This window comes from Myotis lucifugus, unplaced genomic scaffold (assembly GCF_000147115.1).
Source record: "Myotis lucifugus unplaced genomic scaffold, Myoluc2.0 scaffold_56, whole genome shotgun sequence".
Lineage (NCBI taxonomy): Eukaryota > Metazoa > Chordata > Mammalia > Chiroptera > Vespertilionidae > Myotis > Myotis lucifugus.
The window spans coordinates 6,397,179-6,421,513 of NW_005871104.1; the positions used below are offsets into that span (position 1 = coordinate 6,397,179).

Genomic DNA, 24,335 nt, shown 5'->3' on the forward strand with positions numbered 1-24,335 from the left:
TCTCTCTCCCTTCCTCTCTCTGAAATCAATAAAAACATTTTTTTTTAAGTTCTGGCTAGGGAGTTCAGGATCTGCCGAGGATTCACTTGAACAAGCATTCTTTACTTGAGCCTTAGTGTCCACATCTGCAAAAGCAAAATCACAATGCTCCCCAGAGAAGTAGCCAGGCTTTGTGGAGCCTGAAGCTTATACCATTGGGGAGGAGGTTGGGGTAAGGTAAGGGGTAGAGAGGGCCTCTTTAAGGAAGAGAATACAAAATTACAAATCTGGACCTTGGAAAGGGTCCCATGTAAGGAAGGGAACCAGACAAATCTCTCGGATGCTACCAGTTAGCTGTGAAATATTTAAGCAAAGCTCTTGGCCACATGAGATGGTGGCACCGGGAGGGGTATGATTCCAGTAAAATGCTATCATTTTGAGGGAGGAGAACATTTTGGCCCGATGGTCCCGGTCCGTTACTGAAGCAGGAATGATGATGACAGGGTGTAACACCAGAGAAACCCCCAGGGTCTTCTTTGTTGGCAGTGTTCTAGTGAGAATGACATGTGTGACCTTAGGCAAATCACACCCTCTCCCGGCCCAGGGCCCAGAGTCCTGCCCAGTGAAATTAGACTGGGGGTTGTACAACCTCTGCCTCTCCCCACTTTTCCACAAAGAATTTCTGCTACTCTCTCCCTGGAACCTCACAGGAGCTAAGACACAGACGTGAGTGAGTGATTACTTCTTTTTTCCCAACTATTTTCGCAGAAAGGGGAGCTTCCCAAAGGACACCTTAGGGCAGCCTGCAGCCCTGCCCCGGGGGTGACTGCGGAGGCGGGAGTGTGTGGACTTCTCTCAGAATGCCGGAAATGGCCCACCGGTTAGAAGGCTTGGGGAGTTGGGCTCTGGTCCCTACTCTTTCACTCTCTAGGTTTCTGAACTTAGGCAGGTTCCTTTAATTCAGAGCCTGCTTTCATTAATTTATAGGGTTAATTGAGAAAATACAGTATAGGTAAAGCACTTAGAAGAGTATCTATCCCTTAGTGAAGTGCTTAATAAATAATAGTTATTGAAATGATCAGTCACTGTTGCCATTATTATTTATTGTTAGGTAAGGGTGGATGACGACTCCCATCCCCAACCCCTCCCCTCTGCTCCTCCTCCTCCCAGTTGGCTTCTCCTCCACTGCTTCTGAGGCCAGGAGCACTCTCTGGGGGAGGTGGGTGGAGCCTCACTCCAGTTTGGCCAGCGCCTGCTAAGAAGGGACCAGCCACTGAGTCGGGCTTTGCACCTGACCAGACACCTCTCTGCTTGCCTCCTTCTAACGCAGCCCTCCTCACCACCCAGGGCCCTCTCTTTTTGAAGCAGTCATGCCTGGAACAAAGAGTGCCAGGGGTCCCCAGGGAGCTGTTGACCTCAAACTGGACCTCAGGTCACCTCTCAAAAGTGCCAAGAACAAGGACTCTGGTTTCTTGGATGGGCGCCCATCGGAGTTGCCGGTCTTGGAGAAGACCAACGGCATAACGTGAGTGCTCGTTCCTCCCATCCCATGTCCGCCCTCCTGCCTGGAAGCTTGCGTTGGCAAAAACCCCGGGGTCAGGGTGGGCGGGTGGGCTGTCTGACCAGGTTGCAAAAGGGGCAGTTGTAGGCTGCATTAGGCTGAGAGCTTAACAGGGGCAGGAGTGGAGACTGTCAGAAAGCCCTTACAATATGGCGAACTAGCCTCCAACACCTGCAGGTGGGGAAACTGCGGCTCAGTTACCCCAGGTCATACACTGGATGATTGGCAGGGTGGGGGCTGGAATCCGGTGCTGGCCCTAAAGTCAGTTTTGCTCCTGGCCCGTTTTGACCATGTTGGGGAGCGGGACAGAATCCCCCACTTCTTGGAGGAGAAGATGACACCTGCCTGCAGCAATGACATCCAAAGCCCAGTCTGTGGAAGAGTCCTGTTTCTCCCACTTCCCTGGGGTGTGATTTGGGAGGGGGTGGGGGAGAGGATCACTCATGAGGCTTTCAAACCTTGACAAGGAGGGGCCTACTGAAGGTTTAGGCTGGAAAGCCAAGCTATGGGGCTTCAGCTCCCTAGGCCTCCACCACTCAAGCAGAGCAGCTAGTTCACTTAGAAGAAATGGGGGGGGGGGGGTGCGGCACAGTGGTGGACAGCTCTGCTGCTTTAAGAAGGTTTTGACACCATTGGTGTAGTAGAAACAACACCTGCTCCTTGACTTCTCTAAGCCTCAGTTTCCCCATATGCAAAACAAAGAAATCAGTGGCCATGTGAATGTAAGGAGACTGCCTTGGAAATTCAATCTGAAGGGGTGATGGTGAGGGGACGGGTTGCAAAAGGAGGGATAAGTTACTATAAGGAGCAGGCAAAGCCCCTTTCCACTGCCCTCTCTGCAGGGCAATGGAGGGATGAGGGATGGACACAATAACCTTGACATCTGTCTTAAAGAAAGAGCCTGAGGGTTCTATTGCCCCCCGGGCTAGTTCTGAAGGTTGCTGAGAATGCCTGACACTGAGCATGAGCTCTCTAGACTTGGGGGGGGGGGGGGAACGGGGGCAATCCATGCTGAGTGAGGGCATTTCTCAATCAGAGGTCCTGAGGGAACCAACTAGCTCTTGTGTCCTGAATTGACAGTGGTTTGGTGGCAATTTCAGCACTTAAGGATCAAAGAAATAACCATGTGAAAACTAGAGGACCCCTCTGGCTTGGAGGGAAGTAGTAAAATAAGTCTGGTGAGCGTGGTACCTGTGGGGTCAGCTGACTTGGGTTCCAATTCCCACTCAGCTGCTTACCAGCTCGAGCAAGTGACAGAGCTCCGTGGCCCAGTTTCTCCTCTGTGAGGTGGCAGCTTGCTCCTCCCAGGAAGGCTGTGCAGGTGAATGGCACATAAAGCCCCCAAGTGCAGTGTCCAAAAGTGTTGGCTGCTGTGAATAGGATGCCGGTCCCAGGTGACCAAAGGAGTTAGGGCTAAAACCTAGGTTTCCTGCCTTCCAACCCACTGCTTTGCACAAGTCACCACACTGTGTTTTTAAACTGGCTGAATTGCCCAAAGTTAGATCCTGATTTCCTAAGTCCTCTGGTGAGAAATTTCCAAAGTGACCCCTTGACTTTTTTCTAGTTGCAAAACAGGACATCATTGGAGGGTCACAGGGCACTGTGCTCTGTCAGCGATGCTGACACCCAGAGGGAGAGAGAAGGGCATGCAGAGACTCTCACTCTCTTTCTCCTCCAGTTGTTCTCTTCAACCCTTAACAAATTAATGGGCAGATCTTTAGGAAGCTGGAGAAGTTAGGGACTAACATAAAGTGTGGGTGTTTGGAGCAGTTATTCCAAAATATCCTTCCTCCACACATTTACAGAGTCGGCAATGTGGACACATCGTCGCTAGTTAAGTAGTAGCCTTGGGTTTTAATCCCTGGTTTGTCCAACCTCAGAGGCCAAGCTCCTTCCAGAATACCTCTGCTACTCATTTTATAAGTCTCCTCTCTGGAAAGCTCTCCTGGGGGGGGGGGGGGGGGGTCGGGGGCAGAGGTTCTAAGGTTTCTAAGTTGTGGATGTAAATTCAATACTCACCTTGGTTTAAACCTGGTCCAGGTGCAAAGAGGTACCAAAATAGGTTGCTGTGTAATTCATCAACAGAAAGGGTACTCCCCTGGAACTTTATCTCTAGAGGTGTAGATCTTGTCCTCTGGTCTTCAAGAAAGGGTCTTGAAGGGCTTGATCCCCAGTGGAGGGTGAGCAGGAGGCAGCCGATCAATGATTCTCTCTCATCATTGATGTTTATCTTTCTCCCTCTCTGAAATCAATAGAAAGAAAGAAAGAGAGAGAGAGAGAGAGAGAGAGAGAGAGAGAGAGAAGGAAAGAAAAAGAAAGAAAGAAGGAAGGAAAGAAAGAAAGAAAGAAAGAAAGAAAGAAAGAAAGAAAGAAAGAAAGAGGAAGAAAGAGAGAAAGAAGGGGTCTGAGTGTTGGTGTTGGGTTTGTGTTTGTGTTGGGATGGGAGGAGTCATGCCATTCCTCAGCTTGATGTCCTGGCCTGAGGGGAAAAACCCTTCTGGAGCTCAATCCCCAAATGACCCTGTCCTAACAGATTGCATCTGGGGACCCACGTCATCTGACCTATTTATTCAGAAGTCACAATGACTTCTTTGCTGCCTGCCCCTTTCTCCTTTCTCCGCATTCAATCCTGTCTCTGCTGCTAGTTTTATGACCTTGGGCTGTTTGCTTCCCACTCTGAACCTCAGTGTCCGTGGCTGTGAAGTGGGGGTGCCCCTTTACTCATCTGTCTGGGCCTGTTTCCAGGAAGCAGTCCAGTAGAAGTGGGGTGAAGAACAGGGACTCGGAAGCAGTCCTGAGTTCAAATCCTGGCTCCCCAGTATATCCTCGGACATGTCATTAAAAAGAAACCTCTATCATCAGTTTCCTCATCTGCTTCCTCACCTTGACAAGAGGATTAAATAGGAAAATACTTGTAAAACACCCAGCATAATGTCTGTTATATAGTAAGTGTTATAATGGCATAGACTGAATATCAGCTGCTAAAACCAGGACTGTTCTGGACAAACCAGAATGGCTGGTCACTCTGCAGGAGACTCAGAGGTGCCAGGCAAGGCCGTGGGGACTGAGAGATGGCCAGGAGCTCACCTGTCCACCTTAACTCAGTGTTGGTACGCTGCAGGGCAATGTCTGTTGGATCTCCTCACCTCCACACACCCAGACCATCATGTTTGTCTTACTCTCCTTTAGAGCATTCCAGGCCTTGATTCACATGGTGAAATGCAACATGGGCACTGGGATCCTGGGACTACCCCTGGCTGTGAAAAACGCAGGCCTCCTGGTAAGGAGGGCGGCCGTAGGTGGGGCCAATATGACTGGGTTATATAGCAGGAAGGTGGGGGGAGAGGCTCTAAGTCAGTGGTTCTCAACCTGTGGGTCGCGACCCCTTTGGCGGTCGAATGACCCTTTCACAGGGGTCGCCTAAGACCATCCTGCATATCGTATATTTACATTACGATTCATAACAGTAGCAACATTACAGTTATGAAGTAGCAATGAAAATAATTTTATGGTTGGGTCACAACATGAGGAACTGTATTTAAAGGGCCAGAAGGTTGAGAACCACTGCAAGGGTTTATAACGGTTTGCAATGAGCAGTCTTTCTGGGAGGCAGCTTGGTCCAGACTTGGAGTCTAGACATCTAGTCTGGGTATGGCTCTGCCACAGACTTTGAGTGGCCTTTGCAAGTTATTTGTCCACTCTCTGGGCCTCAGTTTCCTCCCTTGTAGAACGCAGGGATTGGACTACGCCTCTCAGTTGTGCTTTACAGAGCACTCATTTTCGGGGACGCCTCGGAGGCTACTAAAGGTCAGAATCCTGGGTCCCCTATTCCCCATTGTCATTGCTTTCTGTACTTCATCAGAGTACTCCATGAGATTATCTTTGAAAGAATAGCTGTTGCTGCTAAAATAGGCTTGCAAACCAGCATTGCTAAGAAGTTCATTGAGTCCAAATGCCTCCCCGCAGCGTTGTTCACAATTCATTCTCCTCTCTCTTCCCCTGTCCCTTCGCTCCCCGTTTCTTCAGATAGGCCCGCTGAGTTTGCTGGCCATGGGCCTCATCACCTGGCACTGTATGCACATCCTGGTCAGGTGTTCCCAGCGCTTCTGCCACAGGTGAGGAAAGCAGTGCCCTCATGTCAATTTCTTTGGTACTTGGTTCTCAGGGACATCCCAAGACATCCTCCACATAATAAGAGTTGATTGCTTCCAACAAGGCCAAGAAAAAGAAAAGCATTGAGGGCAGGGAGGTAAGGTGAGGCTCTGCCATATGACTCACTAGGTGCTGTCAACCAGGCCATTGTATCTTCTTGACTCACCTGTAAATTGAGTCTAAACAATCCATGCCTAACTCTGCCTCCGAGAATTGTCATGAGGATCCAATGGGATCATGGATATAAAAACCTCTGTACCCATACAAAGTGTGTATTGTATAGTAACTACTGCCCTTGACAGGTAAGGAAAACAAGCCACCAAGGAAGTACCACCAGGTGGCAAAGTCTGAACTGGAACTTGGGTCACTGCCCCAGTGTTCTTTCCACTCCAGCTGGTCCTGCCTTGCTATGTGTCTCCTGACTTTTCAGTGTATGATCTCAGGTTAAATTGCTTCTCAGTAACTGTGTATGCACTTTCTCCTGCAGGCTTAACAAACCCTTTATGGATTATGGGGATACAGTGATGCATGGACTAGAGGCCAGCCCCAATACCTGGCTCCGGGACCACGCTCACTGGGGAAGGTAACTTGTCCTTGCTTTGCTAGAAGTGTGGCCATCGGGCATGCCTTCTTCCCTGGAAAGCTGGCTCTTACAGCACAGAATGTTGGACTCTCCACGTGGAAGGGATTCATTGGCAACCTTCCTGATCCAGCCCCCTCTTTGTCTACCTCCATTGACAGGGTGTTCATCCTTTGCTATACAGCTTTAATAGTATCCACTTTTTTATTGATTTTTTTAGAGAGAAAAAGAGAAACATGAATTTGTTGTTATAATTATTTATGCTTTCATTGGTTGCTTCTTGTATGTGCCCTGACCAGAGATCGAACTCACAACCTTAGTGTATTGGAACGATGCTCTAACCAATTGAACTGCCTGGCCAGGGCTTCAGTTTTTTATTAAATCACATTTATCCAGTTGCTACTATGTACCAGGCCCTGAAAATACTGTGAGGAGCAAGATACACAAGGCTTTGCCTCACAGAACTCATAGTCCAGTGGGGAAGAAGACAGGTGTTAAACAGTTTAGGACACAGTTACTTAATAACCACTGGGGTAAGTACAATGAAGGAAAGAAGTGGCTAAGAGATGTGTGTGGGCTTGGTTGGAATTCCTGGGCCAAAACAGTGGTGATGAGTTCTGAAGGAAGTTCTTAAGAGTGAGGAATTACCTGTGGGAAAATGGGCAGGAGCCTAGAGGGCCTTCCAGGAAGAAGGAAAAGCAACATCTGAAGGTCCTGAAGCAGGAAGTGGCAGTTTCAAGGTATAGAAAGACCAGGTAACTTGAGGGTTGAGAGTCAGGGAAATGAAGCTAAAGAAGGATCCAGGGGCTGATCTAGCTGTACATTTTAGACACTCTTAAAGGTTTTGTTCTTTTCTTTTCTTTTTTTTAAGCAACCAGGACACCATTGGTTTTAAGAAAGGGAAGTAATTTAAGATTTTGATTAAGGAAGTAATTATATTTGCATTGTTTAAAGATCTGTCTGGCTTCAGCAAGGAGAATAGATTGCAAAGGAGCAAGAATAGATTAGTCAAACCCATGAGGACACTATGGTCAAAGTCCAGGCAGCTGGTAGTGATGGCTGGGACCAAGCTGACAGCAGTGGGAATGGAGAAAAGTGAATTTGGTCACGATTTGGGTCCTGGGGTTGTGAGAAAAGGAGAAAGTCCAAGTTGACTTAGATTTCTGATGACTTCTGTTTTGGACAGGTTGTATCTGAGGTGCCTGGGAGATATTCAAGTGGGAATATCAAGTGGGTAGTTGTATGTATAGGTTTGTACCTATCTTTGTGCAGGAGATGCAGAATCAAAGTGATCAGCCCGGAAGCCAGGGAGCAGAAGAGGTCTCTTAGAAAGTTTATAGTGAGAAGAGAAGAGAGAAAAAGACCAATAGGTTAATGACCCTTCAGTGAGCTGAAGTCTTCCTCCTGCAGGGCCCACCTTTTAGCTGTCAGGGATAACAGAGAACAAGGCAACACCCTCTGTCCTCTGGTACTCAGGACTAAACTCACTCTTTTGTCTTTGATTTCAGGCCTGTACCCACCCTATAGGTCTACTTTTTTTCTGAGCACCATCTCAATTGTCAAAGTCTAGCTCCCTTGAATTGTGATACCTCAAACCCCAAACTGCAGTACCTGAGGTGTGCCCTGCTCATTTAATGTGGTCTAAAAGCATCACAGGTCTGGCATCTCCCTTGGCCCAAAGCCCATTCATGTATTGAATTAATAAATTCCGCTGTGAGCAGACTTAGGAAGGCTGTGGGATGATAACCAGAATTTTCCCAATTGTGTCACCAAGAGGAGGTTTTTGCCTGTCACAACCCCTCAAATCCTTCTACTCACTGGGCATATAAAGTAGCTTTTCCTGCTCTCTTTTAGAAATCTTGCTTCATGAATCATCTCTCATGTAACTTGAGAACTTTTTTGAACTACGGGCTCCTCCTCTCAACACTTGAATGTGTTCATGTATCTCCATCTCAAAAATAATAAAATAAATTAGTAGAGTTTCCTGAACTTTACACCATCCTCTAGCCACCATCCTATCTCATATTCAGCATCTGGTTATTTGACAGATAGCTATTGAATGCCTACAATGTGCCGGGAAGTGCTCCAGGCAGTAGATCTGAAACAATGAGCAAAATGGGCACTATCAAGACTGGAGCTCACAGTCTAGCTTCCATAAAGGACAGCCTACCCCCTGACTCTACTTCTGAACACCCCTTTCATGCCTCTTTCATGGGTCACCTGGCCTTTTTTGTCCTTAAATGTCTACAGAAGTTCTTCCCACTAAAATCCTGAAAGACCTCCTTGTTGCACCTTCTTCACCCTAGAGGACCTCTCAGCAGCACTGGGTCCAGTTGGCTATTCTCTTCTTCAAACATTCTCTCTCCTCTCTTGGCGTCTATTAAACTATTTTTGTCCTCATTTCCTGCCCACCTCTCTGGCCATTCCTTTGCATTTCTTGTGGAATTTTTTGCTTCTATCCTTCCTTTAAATGCTGGTGTTCTCTAAGGGTTGAATGCTGCCTTCTCTTTTTCTCACTTTGCACACTCTTGGTTGCTAATCTGTCTTCTCAAGACTTTATCTATTATTGACCAATCAATAGTTCCAGACCTTAATACACAGTTGTCTCCTGTAGGAACCTCAAGCTCAGCAATTCAGATACTGAATGTGTCATTTCTTCCCTTTCCCCCTAAAAAACTCCTCTTCCTTCTGAGCATCCCACTTCATTTTGTCGCCTAAGCTAAAAACCCATCATCACCTTAGGCCATTTCCTTTCCCCAACTGGGTTCTGTACGTTCTAGCTTCCTAGTATCTCTTAAAATGTTTCGGTGTTCTCATCCTAATGGTCACATCTTTGTTCAGGCTGCTGCCATCTTTCACCTCCATTATTGTAAGAATCTCCTACCCAACCTTTCCATCCTTAGCTTTGCTCCCTCAATATGCTCTCCACATGGCAGCTAGAGAAATGTCTAATCCTTCTGCTGAAATGCTTTCCTCACTTCTTTCTCTCCATCTCCCCTCCCCCCTACCCCCACCCCCTCCCCCCCTCGCCTTCTTTCTTCTTTTATCTCTTCCCTTTCACAAGAGACTCTCACTTGGGTATTTGGGTATTGGTGTTTCTAAGAAGGCTATCTGCTCTGTAATTTGGGTAAAATGCCCTTTTGACCATGTCCCTTCAAGCCATATTATTTTTGGTCCATCTTGCCCACTAGTCTATAAACCACTAGAGGAAAGGACCATGTGTTATTTTTCTGTGTATCTTCAATGCCCACATAGAAAAAAATTTAAATATTAATAATAGCTAATAAAAACATTGTGCCTACTGCCCTACATTAATTAGTATCAGTTACAAGACATGCCTCAGAGCCAGGTGGGGAGAGGTTCCTGACTGTGAAGAATTTTACCACTTGCTGAGCTGAGAATGTGAGGGTGGTTGAGAAACATATTTATAAAAGAACTATTGTTACCTCACGTCTTACTACTGCCCCATTGTTGATTGTGGTGGCATGACCAAGGGTGCTGGTACAAGGCCACCAACCCCTGGGGCAAGAAATGGATATGACAAGCCAACTCTTTTTTTTAACAAGTGTTCTTTCTCTCTCTCTCCTCTCTTCCAGGCATATGGTGAGCTTCTTCCTTATATTCACCCAGATGGGCTTCTGCTGTGTGTACATTGTGTTTCTGGCCGATAATTTAAAGCAGGTAGAGTCTTCTAGAGAAGGTGGGAGGGTAAAAGACTTGGAAAAGGAGGATCCTCTACTAGTTGTTCAACAAATGGCTGCTTCTTTTGGGGGTCCTAGTGTCCTCATTAATATAAAAAGAAAGTTAAACTAGATGCTATCAAAAAATCCAGACTTCTCCCAGTTCACTTATCTGCAGATTTCTGGAAGTGGTTACTTTCCCCACAGTACTCTTGGACTTTTCCTCAAGGTTGGTCTCTAAAATTAGACTGGAAGCCCAGCCGGGTGTAGCTCAGCGGTAGAGCATCAACCTAGGAACCAAGAGGTCACCAGTTCGATTCCCGGTCAGGGCATATGCCCAGGTTGCGGGCTCTATCCCCAGTGGGGGGCGTGTAGGAGGCAGCCAATCAATGATTCTTTCTCATCATTGATGTTTCTATCTCTCTCTCCCTCTCCCTTCCTCTCTGAAATCAATAAAAAATATATTTTTTAAAAAATAAATTAAATTAGACTGGAAGAAATCTTGCTTTAGAGTTTAATCATCCTTAACCCCCTCCTAAAATTGATATGGGTCTTTCCAAGTAATACCTAATTTTCTTTGGACCATCTTTATCTACTGTTAGTTGTTCAATCTTTACAGTTCTTGTCCCCAGTAAGTTCTTTTAATCTAACCCAGAACTTTATCTTGTAGCAATTTGATCAAAATAATATGAGCAATAACAGAGGCCATCCATAGTCATTCTTTAGGGGTCTTTTTCTGTTTATGGTAATATCAGAAGTAGAAAAATGTAAAAAATTTAGAAAGGAAAAATATAGTAAGCATTCAAAGTTAGCTTCTATTATGTGTCAGGTACAGTGCTGAACATTTTATATGCTTTCATTTAATTCTCTTTATGACCTTATCTGAATAGGTATTGATGAGAAAACTGGTGCTATACACTCTATTAATGTATATAAGGTCACAGAGACACAGTTAAAAAGGCAGGCCTTTTGCCCTGGATGGTGTGGCTCAGCTGGTTGGAGTGTCGTCCTATACACTAGAAGGTGGTGGGTTTGATTCCCAGTCAGGGCACATACCCAAGTTGTAGGTTCAATCCCCAGTCATGGGGGATGTAGGAGGCAACTGATCGATGATTCTCACATCTGTGTCTCTCTCTCCCTTTCTCTCTATCTCTCTCTCTCTCTGTCTCTCTTTCTTTCTCTCTCAAGTCAATAAAAAAAATTTCAGGCCTTTTGATATCAGAGCTCAAGTTCTTAAACGCTATGTTATATTGTTTCTGAAAACAAAGCAAAATTAGTCTAGTGCAACTACTCACAATTATTGTTTTAATTTATTGTTAAGTGGTTAGCAATTTGCAATTTCCTTACAGTTTTAAATGTAATTTTTAATAGGTTACTAGTATTTCACACAGATTGACCATGACTTAGTCTTCTATTGTTAGATATTTTGTTTCCCTTTATTTATACTCTATTATATTCGATACAAGTCTTAGTACACCCCTTTATTTCCTTAAAGGATAAAAGAGTTTGTTTTGAAGGCTTTCAAAACACATTGCCAGATTGCTGCTTGGAAATCAATCTGATATCAGCAGAACTTTATTTATCATCTGTCTAGAGACAAGGCAAACATTGTCTTGAGTTTGCAGGCTTGGTGGAATGTGTTCTAAAGCATATAAAAAGTTAAATATCAATATGATATTTTGGTGCCAGGTCAGGACACTACTAACAACAGCCTGAGGTTGGGATACTTAATTGTGAACTACAGGGTAGAAATATGTGGGTGAGGGGAAGCTCATTGGAGCAGGGGAAGACTCCCTTGGGAGGTGCATCTGAGCAGGGTGTTGAAGAGCATTGGTGGCAGCCAAGGTGGGAGAAAGGAGGAGTGAACACCTGGGGACAGGAACGCAGGGGACTTTCTCAGGAGAGGCAATACAATTGGTTGTAGAAGAGCCTTCAAGGCTGAATGGAGCCCATTTATGGAGAGCCTTGAACGCCTGGCCAATGTTCCAAGTATTTTTCCTACTTTAGTGAAGAATCAGAAAAAAAAACAACAAGACAATGATTTATTTAGTATTCATGAAATGTTGTTAAATGAAAAGGACATTTCAAAATAAGAGTGTATGCTATGATCGCAGTCTTGTAAAATAAAAAGGATTCATATTATACATGTCATTGTTGTACTGTATGGAAAATGTGTAGATGCATATATTCCAAGGCATTACTGTGGCTACCCAAGGGTACTGAGGTGATCACTGCTTTACATTTTCTTCTTGCCTAACTCTAGTTTCTAATTGTTCTGCAGTGGATTGTGTGGCTTGCACAGTAAGACTATATCAGTGAAGTAATGCTAACTCTAAATGAGGATGGTACCATCCCTCCCCTGCCCCTGACTTTGCCAGTGGGTGTTTATACTGTGTGTAGGAAGGTATTTTTTGTTTGTCTCAATGATCAGGGGATGCTAATCGATTTCATTGGGGGATCCAGGGATGCTAAATGTCCTGCAATGAATGGTCCAATCCTCACAAGAAGAGTTCTCTCACTCAAAATGCCAGTATTAGTCTATTTAAGAAACAGTTAAGCGATAATTTTTTTGTTTGTTTCTTTGTTTGTTTTAAGCAAAAGAAACAGATGCTGGGGAACTCAAGTACTTAAGCAAAAAAAATAAGTGTAGTAGAAGAATATTGGCAAACTTCCAAAATGACAAAGAAAGCTAAAAAATAAAATAAATGGGTCTCAGAAAAGAACAGGAACCAGGGCAGTTAGGGAGATATACATAGAACTGATGTGGTCTCCTCAGGGATCCCTTGTCAGAATTAATTTTTACCCGTTCTTTTTCTGTCCCTGTGTCATTTTGTCATTTCGCTAGTTGTTTAGATTCAGGTTGCAGGGAGAGATGGTGAATGCCCTCACTTGAGCCAAAGGCCTGTCCTTTAGTTCTGCCGTATGATTGTGACCTACAGTCCTCCCAGGTTGTGTCTGGGTGAGAGAGAATTCACAAAAAATAAATCAAAATCAGGAGGAATGGATGCTGAGTTTCCAAGAGCTGATAAATAGCCAATATAAATACAGTTATTTTGTATTACTTTTACTTTTTCTTCTTTTTTTTTTGTTTTTTTTTTGTTTGTTTGTTTGTTAGTCCTCACCTGAGGATATTTTTCCACTGATTTTTTAGAGAGAGTGAGAGGGAAGGGGGGAGAGAGAGAAACATCGGTGTGAGAGACACACATAGATTGGTTGCCTCCCACACGAGCCCCGACAAGGGCTGAGGATCGCGCCTGCAACTGAGGTACATGGCCTTGACTGGAATTGAACCCGGGACCCCTCCGTCTGAGGGCCGATGCTCTATCCAGTGAACCACATCGGCTAAGGCTAGTAATTTTATTTTCATTAAAGTTACTTGTGCTGCCTCTTTTGCAGAAGTATGGTGCAGAAGATTTACAATAAGAAGTTCCTAAGTTCACCCCAATTCAAGTGAGACATTCCAGCCCTGTGGGAGGGAGTTTGACTGTGGACCAGCTATTGACTCTTCCACTTGCTTTTCCCATTTTTTCCTCAGGTGGTAGAAGCTGTTAATAGCACCTCCAGCAATTGCCATTGTAATGAGACGGTGATTCTCACACCCACCATAGACTCTCGACTCTACATGCTCGCCTTCCTGCCCATCCTGATGCTGCTGGTCCTCTTTAGGAACCTCAGGGTCCTGTCCATCTTCTCCATGTTGGCCAACATCAGCATGCTGGTCAGCTTGATCATCATCGCCCAGTACATTGCCAAGGTTAGTGCACACCACACATCTCACTCCTGCAGGGGGCAGAGCCTTTAATCAATAATAGACTGATACCTGACACCAACATTGTGAGGGTAGGTAAGTGTTTACCTCATTATTCAGCCTGGTACCCGCCTCAGTGTAACATGTCTTCCACAAAGATATCTCTGTGAAATCTCATTCTTCTGGATATCTCCTCTTGCATGTTGCTTCTCCAATCATTGTTTTATGTCAAATTCTGGCTTTAAAAAATGCTTTGCCAGGAAAGCATCTTAATTGGTGAACGATAGATTATTCCTGTAATGGCTGGAGTAGCAGCAAAAGGCAGAAAGAAAGCAGTACCTTCTTATCTGATTGCATCTGTCTAGTCTTACATACCCTAGACCAGTGATGGCGAACCTTTTGAGCTCGGCATGTCAGCATTTTGAAAAACCCTAACTTAACTCTGGTGCCGTGTCACATATAGAAATTTTTTGATATCTGCAACCATAGTAAAACAAAGATTTATATTTTTGATACTTATTTTATATATTTAAATGCCATTTAACAAAGAAAAATCAACTAAAAAAATGAGTTCGCGTGTCACCTCTGACACGCGTGTCATAGGTTCGCCATCACTGCTCTAGGCTATAATTCCAGGCACTCAAAATCACCCCCTCAGGCACTCAAGAGAAAAAAACCCTCATATTTTATCACAGAGATATAGAGTCTTGAAAGGCCAAAAGCCAATCTATCACAATGTAAATTATAACATCTTTGAAGTTGACTTACACATACTGATTTCCCCTCAATTTTCTACTTTTCTATCATTTTTATTTTACAATGGACAAGAATGCACAGAAATTTCAATCCCAGAAGCCCCTTGTCATACCTAATACCTTTCAGATGTTTTTCTCTTTCAGAAGTTGCAAGGAATTTAGTAATAATAACAAATTAAGCAAATATTTTGGGGTAACTATAAGTTTTATATTCCTTAAGGCAATATATTTTTTTAAATATATATATTTTATTGATTTTTTACAGAGAGGAAGGGAGAAGGATAGAGAGTTAGAAACATCGATGAGAGAGAAACATCGATCAGCTGCCTCCTGCACACTCCCCACTGGGGATGTGCCCGCAACCAAGGTACATGCCCTTGACCGGAATCGAACCTGGGACCCTTCAGTCTGCAGGCCAACGCTCTATCCGCTGAGCCAAACCGGTTAGGGCCCTTAAGGCAATATTGATAAATTCCACAAAATTGAATTTTCTAATGAGATAGCTACCTTTGGTTCTTGTTTGGACAATCCCAAAGGTTGCTCAATGAGAGGAATGGTTCTGTAATGATTTTCACATTCTAGGTCACAGGGTATATAACATATTTATTTCATACATTTTCCTCCTCTTCTATTTGTGTTATATATATTATTGATTTCAGAGAGGAAGGGAGAAGGAGAGAGAGATAGAAACATCAATGAGAGAGAATCATTGATTGGCTGCCTCCTGCATGCCCCCTACTGGGGACCGAGCCCACAAGCTGGGCATGTGTGCCCTTGATTGGAATAGAACCCAGGACCCTTCCGTCCGCAGGCCGACACTGTATCCACTGAGCCAAACCAGCTAGGGTCTCCTCTTCAATTTGTAGCTCATTGAAAAAGAAGAGACTTTCATATTTAACTAATTCCTTTGGGCTCCCTGGACTATCACTGTAACTTAGACAGTAATTGCCAATACCCATAACCACTGTACAAAGTGTTCTTGGGCACTTTAGGCTGGCACTAACCTATGGTGTGCAAGACTTTCTTTTGTTGGATTCTGATAAATCAAACTCCCTCGTGAAATACCGATTCTTCAATACTTTGACAATACCTTGATATTTTTTCCCTCTGGCTCTTTGTTCTTGTGCAGTGTTAAAATCAACTTGGATTGTTGCCTACTTCCTTTTGAAGTTTTCTAAATTACTTGACATTTAATTTTTAAAAAAATTCAGGTCTACTTTCAGAATGCCCTCTTAAAGGAGCCCAAACATGCTTTGAGGGTTAATGTCTTACCTCATATCTCTTTCCTATAGGATATTCCAGACCCCAGCCAGTTGCCACTGGTAACAAGTTGGAAGACCTACTCTCTCTTCTTCGGAACAGCCATTTTTTCATTTGAAAGCATTGGCTTTGTAAGGTTTGAATCAGGGTGGAATTTCCCTGGTGCTGTGGGTGACCTCCTGAGCGGGCGCTGGGTGCTCTGGGTTTTTGGGTTTCTGTGCACATGAGAGAAAGTAACCTCTGGCTTCAATAGGGCCAGTTGTCACCAGCAGAAGAAAAGCAGGTTACAACAGAGAGGCAGTCAGGAGAGAGATCCATTCTTGTCCCAGTACATCTATGAAACATGTATCTTCATGTCAACATGTGTTTCCTAACCTTTTAAAATCAAGGCAAATGGAGATGTACCATTTAAATGACAGGATCTGATGAAACATAAAGGAGTTTTAAACAAGAAAGTACTGTATCCTTACGATGGATTATTACATAGTCTCTACTTCCACACTTGAGGAAGGACAGTGCTGTGTATATAACTTTTAAGTTTACTTTTAATTTATATACAATGCAATTCTCTTTTGGGAAGTTGGAGGGGGGTTGTACATTTCTGTAAATTTTGAGAAATGAATGGAGTCATAGATACCCCACAATTGGGATACAGAGCAATTCCCTCACCACAAAAAACTCCCCCACCTCCATTAATTCCCAGAAACCACCTCCTGTTCACTGTCTCTACTGCCTTATCTTTCCCAGAATATGCAGGGGATCATACAGTACGGAACCCTGTGAGACTGGCTTCTTTCACTTAGCTGCATTTAGGTTCATCCGTAGTGTTGCATGCATCAGTAGCTCGTTGCTTTCTATCTCTTGAGCATCCACTGTAGCAGCGACACTACAATTTACCAATTCACCTGTAGAAGGATATTAAGGTTGTGTCTAGGTATTGACGATGATGAGTAATGCTGCTATAAGCATTGCGTCCAGGTTTTGTGGGAACATGTTTTTATTTCTCTGGGAGTAGGCTTGCTAGTTCACAGACAGAATATACTTCAGTCTTGTTTCTGCGGGCCATGGTTCCTTGGTTCTGGCCTAAGGAAAAGATTATTTTTAGCCGGGAGAACTTACGCAGCTAAAATGTATTACAGAGTGGGAAAGCTCAGGGTGGATTGTCTGCTCTCCACATAACCCCCAGGATGTTTTCCTGAATACCTGCTGCAGCTGCGAACCTGCCCCTCACCCAGAAGGAAGTGGAAAGGCACAGCAGTGACCCCTACATCGCACTCCCTTCATGCAGTTCCCATATGCATGGGGCAGGGAGGAGATGCATGTAGGACAAAAAGTCATTAACGATACCAGGGCATAGATGCTACGTTCCCACTGAGACCACACATCCCCAGTGCTGTAGGAGTATAGGCAGAATTGAGTAGAGCAAGCACTTGGACTTTGGAGGACAACCCCAGTCTGCACCTTGGCTCTGCCACTTGCAAGCTGTGTAACTTGGGGCACGTTACTTCATCTTCAGAGCCTTGTTCTCCTCCTCTGTAAAATTAGCCCTATACAAGGATAAGTTTCATAGAGTTGTGGTCTTCACAGCGTTGGTTCAAAAGACAGAAGTGACCTTCGGGTGCCCAGCAGGCTCAAGAGGCAGACTGGTCTCCAGATGGATGCTCTCAGAGCCAGGGATGCATCCGGGGTGGAAGGATCCTGAGAACATGGTCTGGGGAGAAATGTGCTACTGGGGAACCAGGAAGCTCTGGTCCAGCTGTGCCACCAGCCCTCCGTATAACCTGCGTCTCAGCCTCCCCATCTGTACAGGGAGGGATGAGTACACTGTAATTGGAAGTCTCAGATTCGGATGCCTGTGGAAGGCGGTGTAGGTGAGGAGGCAGGCATATGTCAGTGTGAGTGAAAGAGGGGGACCTGGTGAATGGGGAAAGGATGCTGTGCCCAAAGACATTCATAGTCATTAAATTTTCTTAAAGATTATGCTGACCAAAGAAAATGCATCTGCCCAGATCGGGCTGCCCCAAGGAGCTGAGCTCCTTGGTCCTGGACAACCCGAGGGGACCTCCCAGCTCTGAAGGTCCCGGGTTCATCTTGTGACTTCTTTAATTGTGGTAAAACACACCTAGCACAACTTATCATCTTCACCATTTCAAGCACACAATTTAGTGACACAATAGACATTCACATGATTGTGCAACCATCACGACCATCCATGTCCAGAATGCTTTTCCTCTCAAGAAACTGAAACTCTGTACCCATTAAACAATAACTCCTCAATTCCCCTCATCTTCAAGTCCCTGGAAACCATCATTCTACTTCTGATTCCATGAATTTGACTAGTCCAGGTACCTCGTATAAATGGAATCATGCAGTATCTGTCCTTTTGTGTTTGGCTTAGTTTATTTAGCATAATGTCCTCAAGGTTCATCTATGTTGTGGCACGTTCCAGAACCTTCTTCCTTTTTAAGGATGAATAATATTCTATGGTGTATATATACCACATTTGTTTATCCATTCATCCATCCATGGACACTTTCCTAAAAAGTTTCCACCTTTTACTATTGTGAATCATGCTGTATGAACAATGGGTGTGCACATATCTGTTCAGGTTCCTGCTTCCAATTCCTTTGGGTATATACCCAGAAGTGGCATGCCTTTCTTCTTTGCGTCATGGCCCTCTTTCTCCCGCTGTCTTCTCACACCGTGTTATTTCTGTAGGTTCTGCCCCTGGAAAACAAGATGAAGGATTCCCGCCGCTTCCCAGCTATCCTGTCTTTGGGAATGGCCATCATCACTGCCCTGTACATTGGCTTTGGCGTTCTGGGCTACCTGCAGTTTCAAAACAACATCAAGGCCAGCATAACCCTTAATCTGCCCAACTGCTGGTAACTTTATGGGCCCTCTGGTGGGGGGGACTCAGGGCCAGGTGGGAACGTATAGGTCACTTCCTCCTCCCTCCCACAGATGGCAAACGGAGGCCTAGAGGGCCTCCCCAGGGAGAAGCAGAGCTGTTGCTGGAGCCCTGGGCTCTGGGTTCTCTGTTCAGGGAGCTCCTCCTTTAACTACAGCCTCTCATGTTGAGTGAGGCCTTGTTAGCTCAGAATGAAGGAGGACATATTTAGGGAGAAAGGAAAGAAGTGAGAATCCTTGGTCACCTAAGGAGGGAAGGGAAAGGTCTAGGGGAGGGCAAGAGGCAGAGAGAGGAGTCGGTGGGTGGCAATACTTTTCATTATATTTGAAACCCTATCCTGTTTGGCTTAGTAGATAGAGCATTGGCCCACAGATGGAAGGGTCCTGGGTTCAATTCCAGTCAAGGGCACGTGCCTCAATTGCAGGCTCGATCCCCAGGAGGCAACCAATTGATATGTCTCTCCCACGTCGATGTTTCTCTATCTCTCTCCCTCCCTTCCACTCTCTCTAAAAATTAATGGAAAAATATCCTCAGGTGAGGATTTTAAAAAATTTTAGCAATTATATTTGCGAAGGCTGTATTACCAAGTCTTGCTTGCCACGGCCTGTGGTGCACATCCCCATGTCAGAGTAGCTAAGATGAAAAGTAGTCAAACAAGAACCAATTTGGGAGGACCCACTGTAAAAATGTTTTCTTCAAATGCACTCAGTTCAGGCAACAGTTAGCTGAGCCAGACTTCAACAGAGCCACATTTAAATGGACACACGAAGCCATATTGCATTGTGAGCATTTTCTCCAGGATGCCTTCCTTTTTAAGGGGCACTTGGAGGCTTAGTTGGCCTTAAGTGGGGTACCTTTCCCAAGTTGATAAATGTCATTCATCAAGCGTTTACTGCAGGCCAGTTATATGCAGATGCCAGTCTAGGCACATGGGGGCGTGGAGTATGCTGATGTGAGTAGACTATGAATTTCAGCTTCACTGTCTTCCTTGACTCATAATCCAGTGGGAGTGGGGAAGGGATAGATAGTATAATAAGCAATTATAACATAGAATAGAAAAGAAGCCCTCTAGAGGAGCAAAGAGGCCTTGTGACTTTCAAGGAAAGAAACTACATTGAAATGGGACAACAGAGAATCTTGTTGTCTAACAAGGCAACTCTGTCCAGACAAGGACAACTCTGGCACTGCTGGGTCCAGGTCCCAGTAACTGCCTCCTGGTTTGTGGTCATGGATGATTTACTTAACCTCTCTGACCTTTGGTTTCCTCATCTATAAAGCAGAATTGTCATGGGATTGAATTGGGCATGTTAAAAGCATCTGGCATGTAATACCCGCTCAAAAGACGGGAATTTCAAGAAATCAGTGGGGTTTGGGACAGATGGAAATGGAGTAAGTGGTATTCTAGGCATCAGGACTACTGTGAGCAAGAAATGTGGAAGTTAGCTTCTTAAAGAATGGCCTAAACACAGACTCAGACATACATATACACACACAGGTTTATTGAACATGGGAAGATCCATCTACCACATTCATGGATTAAAGGAAAAATGTCATATCTTCATAGGTCAGAAAAGGCTTTGATAAAACTCAACATTCCCCATCACACACTCTCTCTGCTTCTAGTCTGATGCCTGCAAGTAATCCTACCCCTCCTTTTACCCACCCCCCCAACCCCGCCCCCAGCCCTCACACAGACCTCTTTGTAGACTGCCTCTTCCCCCAAGGATTTGGGATTCTGCAGTTCTCACAACCTACTAGAAGCATTTGTTGAGGAGCTGTGCCAAGAGCTTTGGGGGGAATCCAGAGAATTCCTAAGGATTGTCAGAGATCACAGGACCAGAGTCTTTCAGACCCAGGGTTTTTGGCCTTTGCCACTTATCACTTGTCTCTCTCTGGACAAGGTATCCAGACTGAGCCTCTCTTTCCTAAAATCTAAAATTGAGCATCAGGTGATAGTGGGTTTTTATATACTAGTATATATACCCATGTTATATATGTCCATGCTCAGGTGTTATATATACCCATGCTCAGATGTTATATACACCCATGCTCAGGTGTTATATACTATTATACCCAGGCCAAAGATTCTTTTTATTTAGAGATGACCCTCTCAACTGTTGCTTTTCAAATTCATGATGGTTCAGTCTATTTTCACTGCATGCTCTGCTGTGACTCCCTCTTGGCTTTTGGAAGTTCCCTCCTCATCACTTTTAGACAAGAAAACTGTAGCCAGAGGGACTGTCCTAAGGTCAGAGGTTAATAGTCTGAAGAGGCCGGGTGTCAGAGCCCAGTGGTCATAGAAAACATCACTGTTTTATCCCGCAGGCTGTACCAGTCGGTCAAGCTCCTCTACATCGCCGGCATCCTGTTCTCCTACGCCCTGCAGTTCTACGTCCCTGCAGAAATCATCATCCCCTCCGCCATCTCCCGGGTGTCCAAGCGCTGGGTACTGCTTCTGGACTTGTCCATCCGCTTCACCATGGTCTGCCTGACATGTGAGTAGAAGGCAGAGAGCAATGTTGCTCTTTTCCCGAGGGCTGTCAGAAATCAGCCAGATGATAAAGGATAGTCGTAATAATCTCCACTGGTTGAGCACTAACTGTATTTCAAGGACTGGAAGAGACTTGTCAAGTAGTAATTCATTTAAGCCTCAGGGATAAACTAATTCTTACATCTACCTATTAAGACAGATTTGATGCTGGACAGCCTGAGGACGTGGCACAGCTTATCAAACAGCAATCATAATAAGAACTGATATTTATTAAGCATCTACTGTGTGCCAGGCACTGTGCTAAGCTCTTTTTTAGTCCATATTTTATAGAATTTTATTCAGTCCTTCAGGAACGCTTATGAGGTAGGATTATGAGAAACCCTGCTTTTTCAAATGAGAACACCAAAGCAGGGAGCGATAAGTATTTGGCCAAGATGTGCCAGAGGTGGGATTTGAACCCAAGTCATCTAAGTCCCGAGCCAGACCCTCCGCCTCCAGGACGGAGGTTGAAAACGACAGTCGGTGAGTCTCGTCTGGCAGCAGAGGTGTGTTGTTTGACCCTCACAATGTATAAATGTATAAATCCGGGCAAACATTCCAAATGTGGCAGATCTCACTTACAAATCCAAATTTCTAATAGTTTTGGGGGGAATGATTTACCAACTCTAGGGTCACATTCCCCACTGGCAGTAGTCAACTGGACTTGCCCCCTGGCTGGTCCCTGCTCACTTGTTGGCTTCACTGGCCCCACTCAGTCCCTCAGGCCCCGGGATCCCATTACCGCATTTCTATGAGTATCTTAGCAGGAACAAAGGATTTGATAGAGATTCCTGCCTTGGGTGTGATAGAGCCAAGCTGCCCCTAAGGCTCCTTTAATTGTGATTCTAAGAATCTCCCTCTTACTTCTTGCTGTACTAGACCAGCCCATTTATTTCTCTGGACACTGATTTTCTTCCTTTGACGTGATCTGTTCCCAATTTCCCCTAGGAGGCAGGGACACTACCACTCAGAATCACAGAGACTCCAAAGGGCTGAAGGAATTTGTCCCAAATATAAAAATAACAACTTCTACTAGGGATCAAGCCCACAATCCCAGGCATGTGCCCTGACCGGGAATCGAATTGGAAAACTTTTGGTGCACGGGATGATGCCCAACCAACTGAGCCACACCGGCCAGGGCTACTTGTTTAAACCTTTAACACCATTTGCAATATGAACCATAATACCTAAAAGGGTAGATATCATTTATCCCCACTTTGTAGATGAGGAAACAAGCAGAGAAAGGCGTAGCAACTTACCCAAAGGAGAAGCCAGAATCCTGCCTTCCAGGCCTGTTTTCTATCCCACACTTTTCCTCCACAGGAAGCCTGGGGGAGGCTTCTGGTCAGTTTTAGTGAAAATTTTGCACCAAGTAAAATAAAAAATGTAAAAGCACAGGCCTGTAAAACATCCTATGAGGGAAAAATAGAATTTCAAAATCTGTGGCTTTTAGTGTTTCTTTGTCAGGTGTTTTCTGACATGTATGTAGAAGACACTTTTAGAGAGAGCCTGCGCTCTTATTCCAAGACTCTTCTCTCCTAGAAATAATCTTACATCCTCATGTCTGCCAGAGGTGCTCATAGTCGTGTTAATTATTAAAATGTTAGCGCTAGGAAGTAAGGCTGTTGTTGTTGTTTTTTATTTTTTCCGTTTTTGTCTGTTTTGTGCATTGATACATCCTAAATAGCTTGGGACAGTTTCCAGCACTGTTACTTAGTGTTACTTATGAAGAGCTTAATCGTTGAATATGCATGGATTCAAAATGTACCTTAGTGGCATAAAAATTATTTTAAGATAAAAACATTTGAACAAATAGAAGCTACAGGGGGAGAAAACAATTATAACGAAACTTCCTTTGCCAAATTAAGCAGGACCTCCTGAAAAGCAAAGCTGCCATACATTCCCTCTCAGGAAGGTTTTCAGCCAGAAAGAAGACTGAGTAATTACTTAAAATGAGCTTTATCTGAGACTTCACACCTCCCTTTCACCCTTATAAAATGGGAATATGAACCCCTATCTTTGGCTGTTCCAGGAGCCAATTCACCTGAAGGCTCCCTAGCCCCGAATAAACTTTGTCTTTTCTCCTATTTAAGGTGTCTATTTCCGTCAAATTTGCAGGCCTTCATCATGAAACTTAAGTGGGTAGTTTTTCCTCACAAAAATATGAATCTATAAATTAGAAAAATTATTGGAAGGAAACACACCGTGTAACATCTAGTGAATACGATTGGGGGTATTATAGGACTTGCAACTTTTTCTGTATGAAACTGGATGTATGAAAAACAACTGGTTTGTGTTTTAAGAAAAGGATTTTTAAAACGAACTTTCGCAGCTTGGTTAAACCTGGGATGATCTATCTATCCCGTATCATCTCCCACAGGCATCTTGGCCATCCTCATCCCCCGCCTGGACCTGGTCCTCTCCCTAGTGGGCTCCGTGAGCAGCAGTGCCCTGGCCCTCATCTTCCCGCCCCTCCTGGAGATCACCACCTACTACTCAGAGGGCCTGAGCCCCCTCACCATCGCCAAGGACGCCCTGATCAGCATCCTGGGCTTCGTGGGCTTTGTGGTGGGGACCTACCAGGCCCTGGATGAGCTCATCCAGCCAGGACACCCTGTCACCTTTTCCAACTCCACCATTTTTATTCAGTGAGAATGGCACAGCTCCTGACCCACCAGCATCTGACTGTTAATGCTATGGCACTCTTTTATATATGCATTATCTTTATTTTGCAAGACTCACCAGCTACAAGATCTGTAAGGAAAACAAATTTTTTGTTTATTCCTTTTCTTTCCATCTCTAGCTTTCCACTACAAGGAGAGCTCTCCCATGGAAGGCTCTCCATTCCACCCAACGTTTTGGCCATTCACATGGTGAATCTCACATCTTGAATGGAGCCATGCAAGAAGCAGCCACTGGGGGCACCCAAGTGGCAGCAACTGGCAGGAGGAGGTGTGGCCAGCTAAGGCTGACCCTGATTTGACAGAAAAAGGGTTCCAGCAAGGTGTGCCCAGCTCCAGCATCAAGATGAATTGGGCCAAGAGGCCCATTGTGAGCTGAAACTCTCAAACAGAGAAAAGCCATCATATTTGTCAAGGGCAATAAACTTTCTAATAAAGTTTTGGCCAGTTCAAAGATCCCAACAATGGATGGGAGGCATGGAAATAAATGTGCCAATG

At 44.7% G+C, this 24,335-nt stretch overlaps 1 protein-coding gene across 1 annotated transcript; it reads left to right on the top strand.

Annotated features, from left to right (window-relative positions):
- The first annotated feature begins 1,349 nt into the window (after positions 1 to 1,349).
- On the top strand, positions 1,350 to 23,867 carry SLC36A2 (solute carrier family 36 member 2). Its single transcript, XM_006089120.3, has 10 exons — positions 1,350 to 1,504; positions 4,730 to 4,820; positions 5,567 to 5,655; positions 6,180 to 6,275; positions 9,869 to 9,953; positions 13,488 to 13,706; positions 15,748 to 15,846; positions 18,434 to 18,600; positions 20,952 to 21,121; positions 23,537 to 23,867. The coding sequence occupies exons 1-10, from the start codon at positions 1,350 to 1,352 to the stop codon at positions 23,806 to 23,808; spliced, it is 1,443 nt and encodes a 480-aa protein (XP_006089182.1). The 3' UTR covers positions 23,809 to 23,867.
- The last annotated feature ends 468 nt before the right edge of the window (positions 23,868 to 24,335 follow it).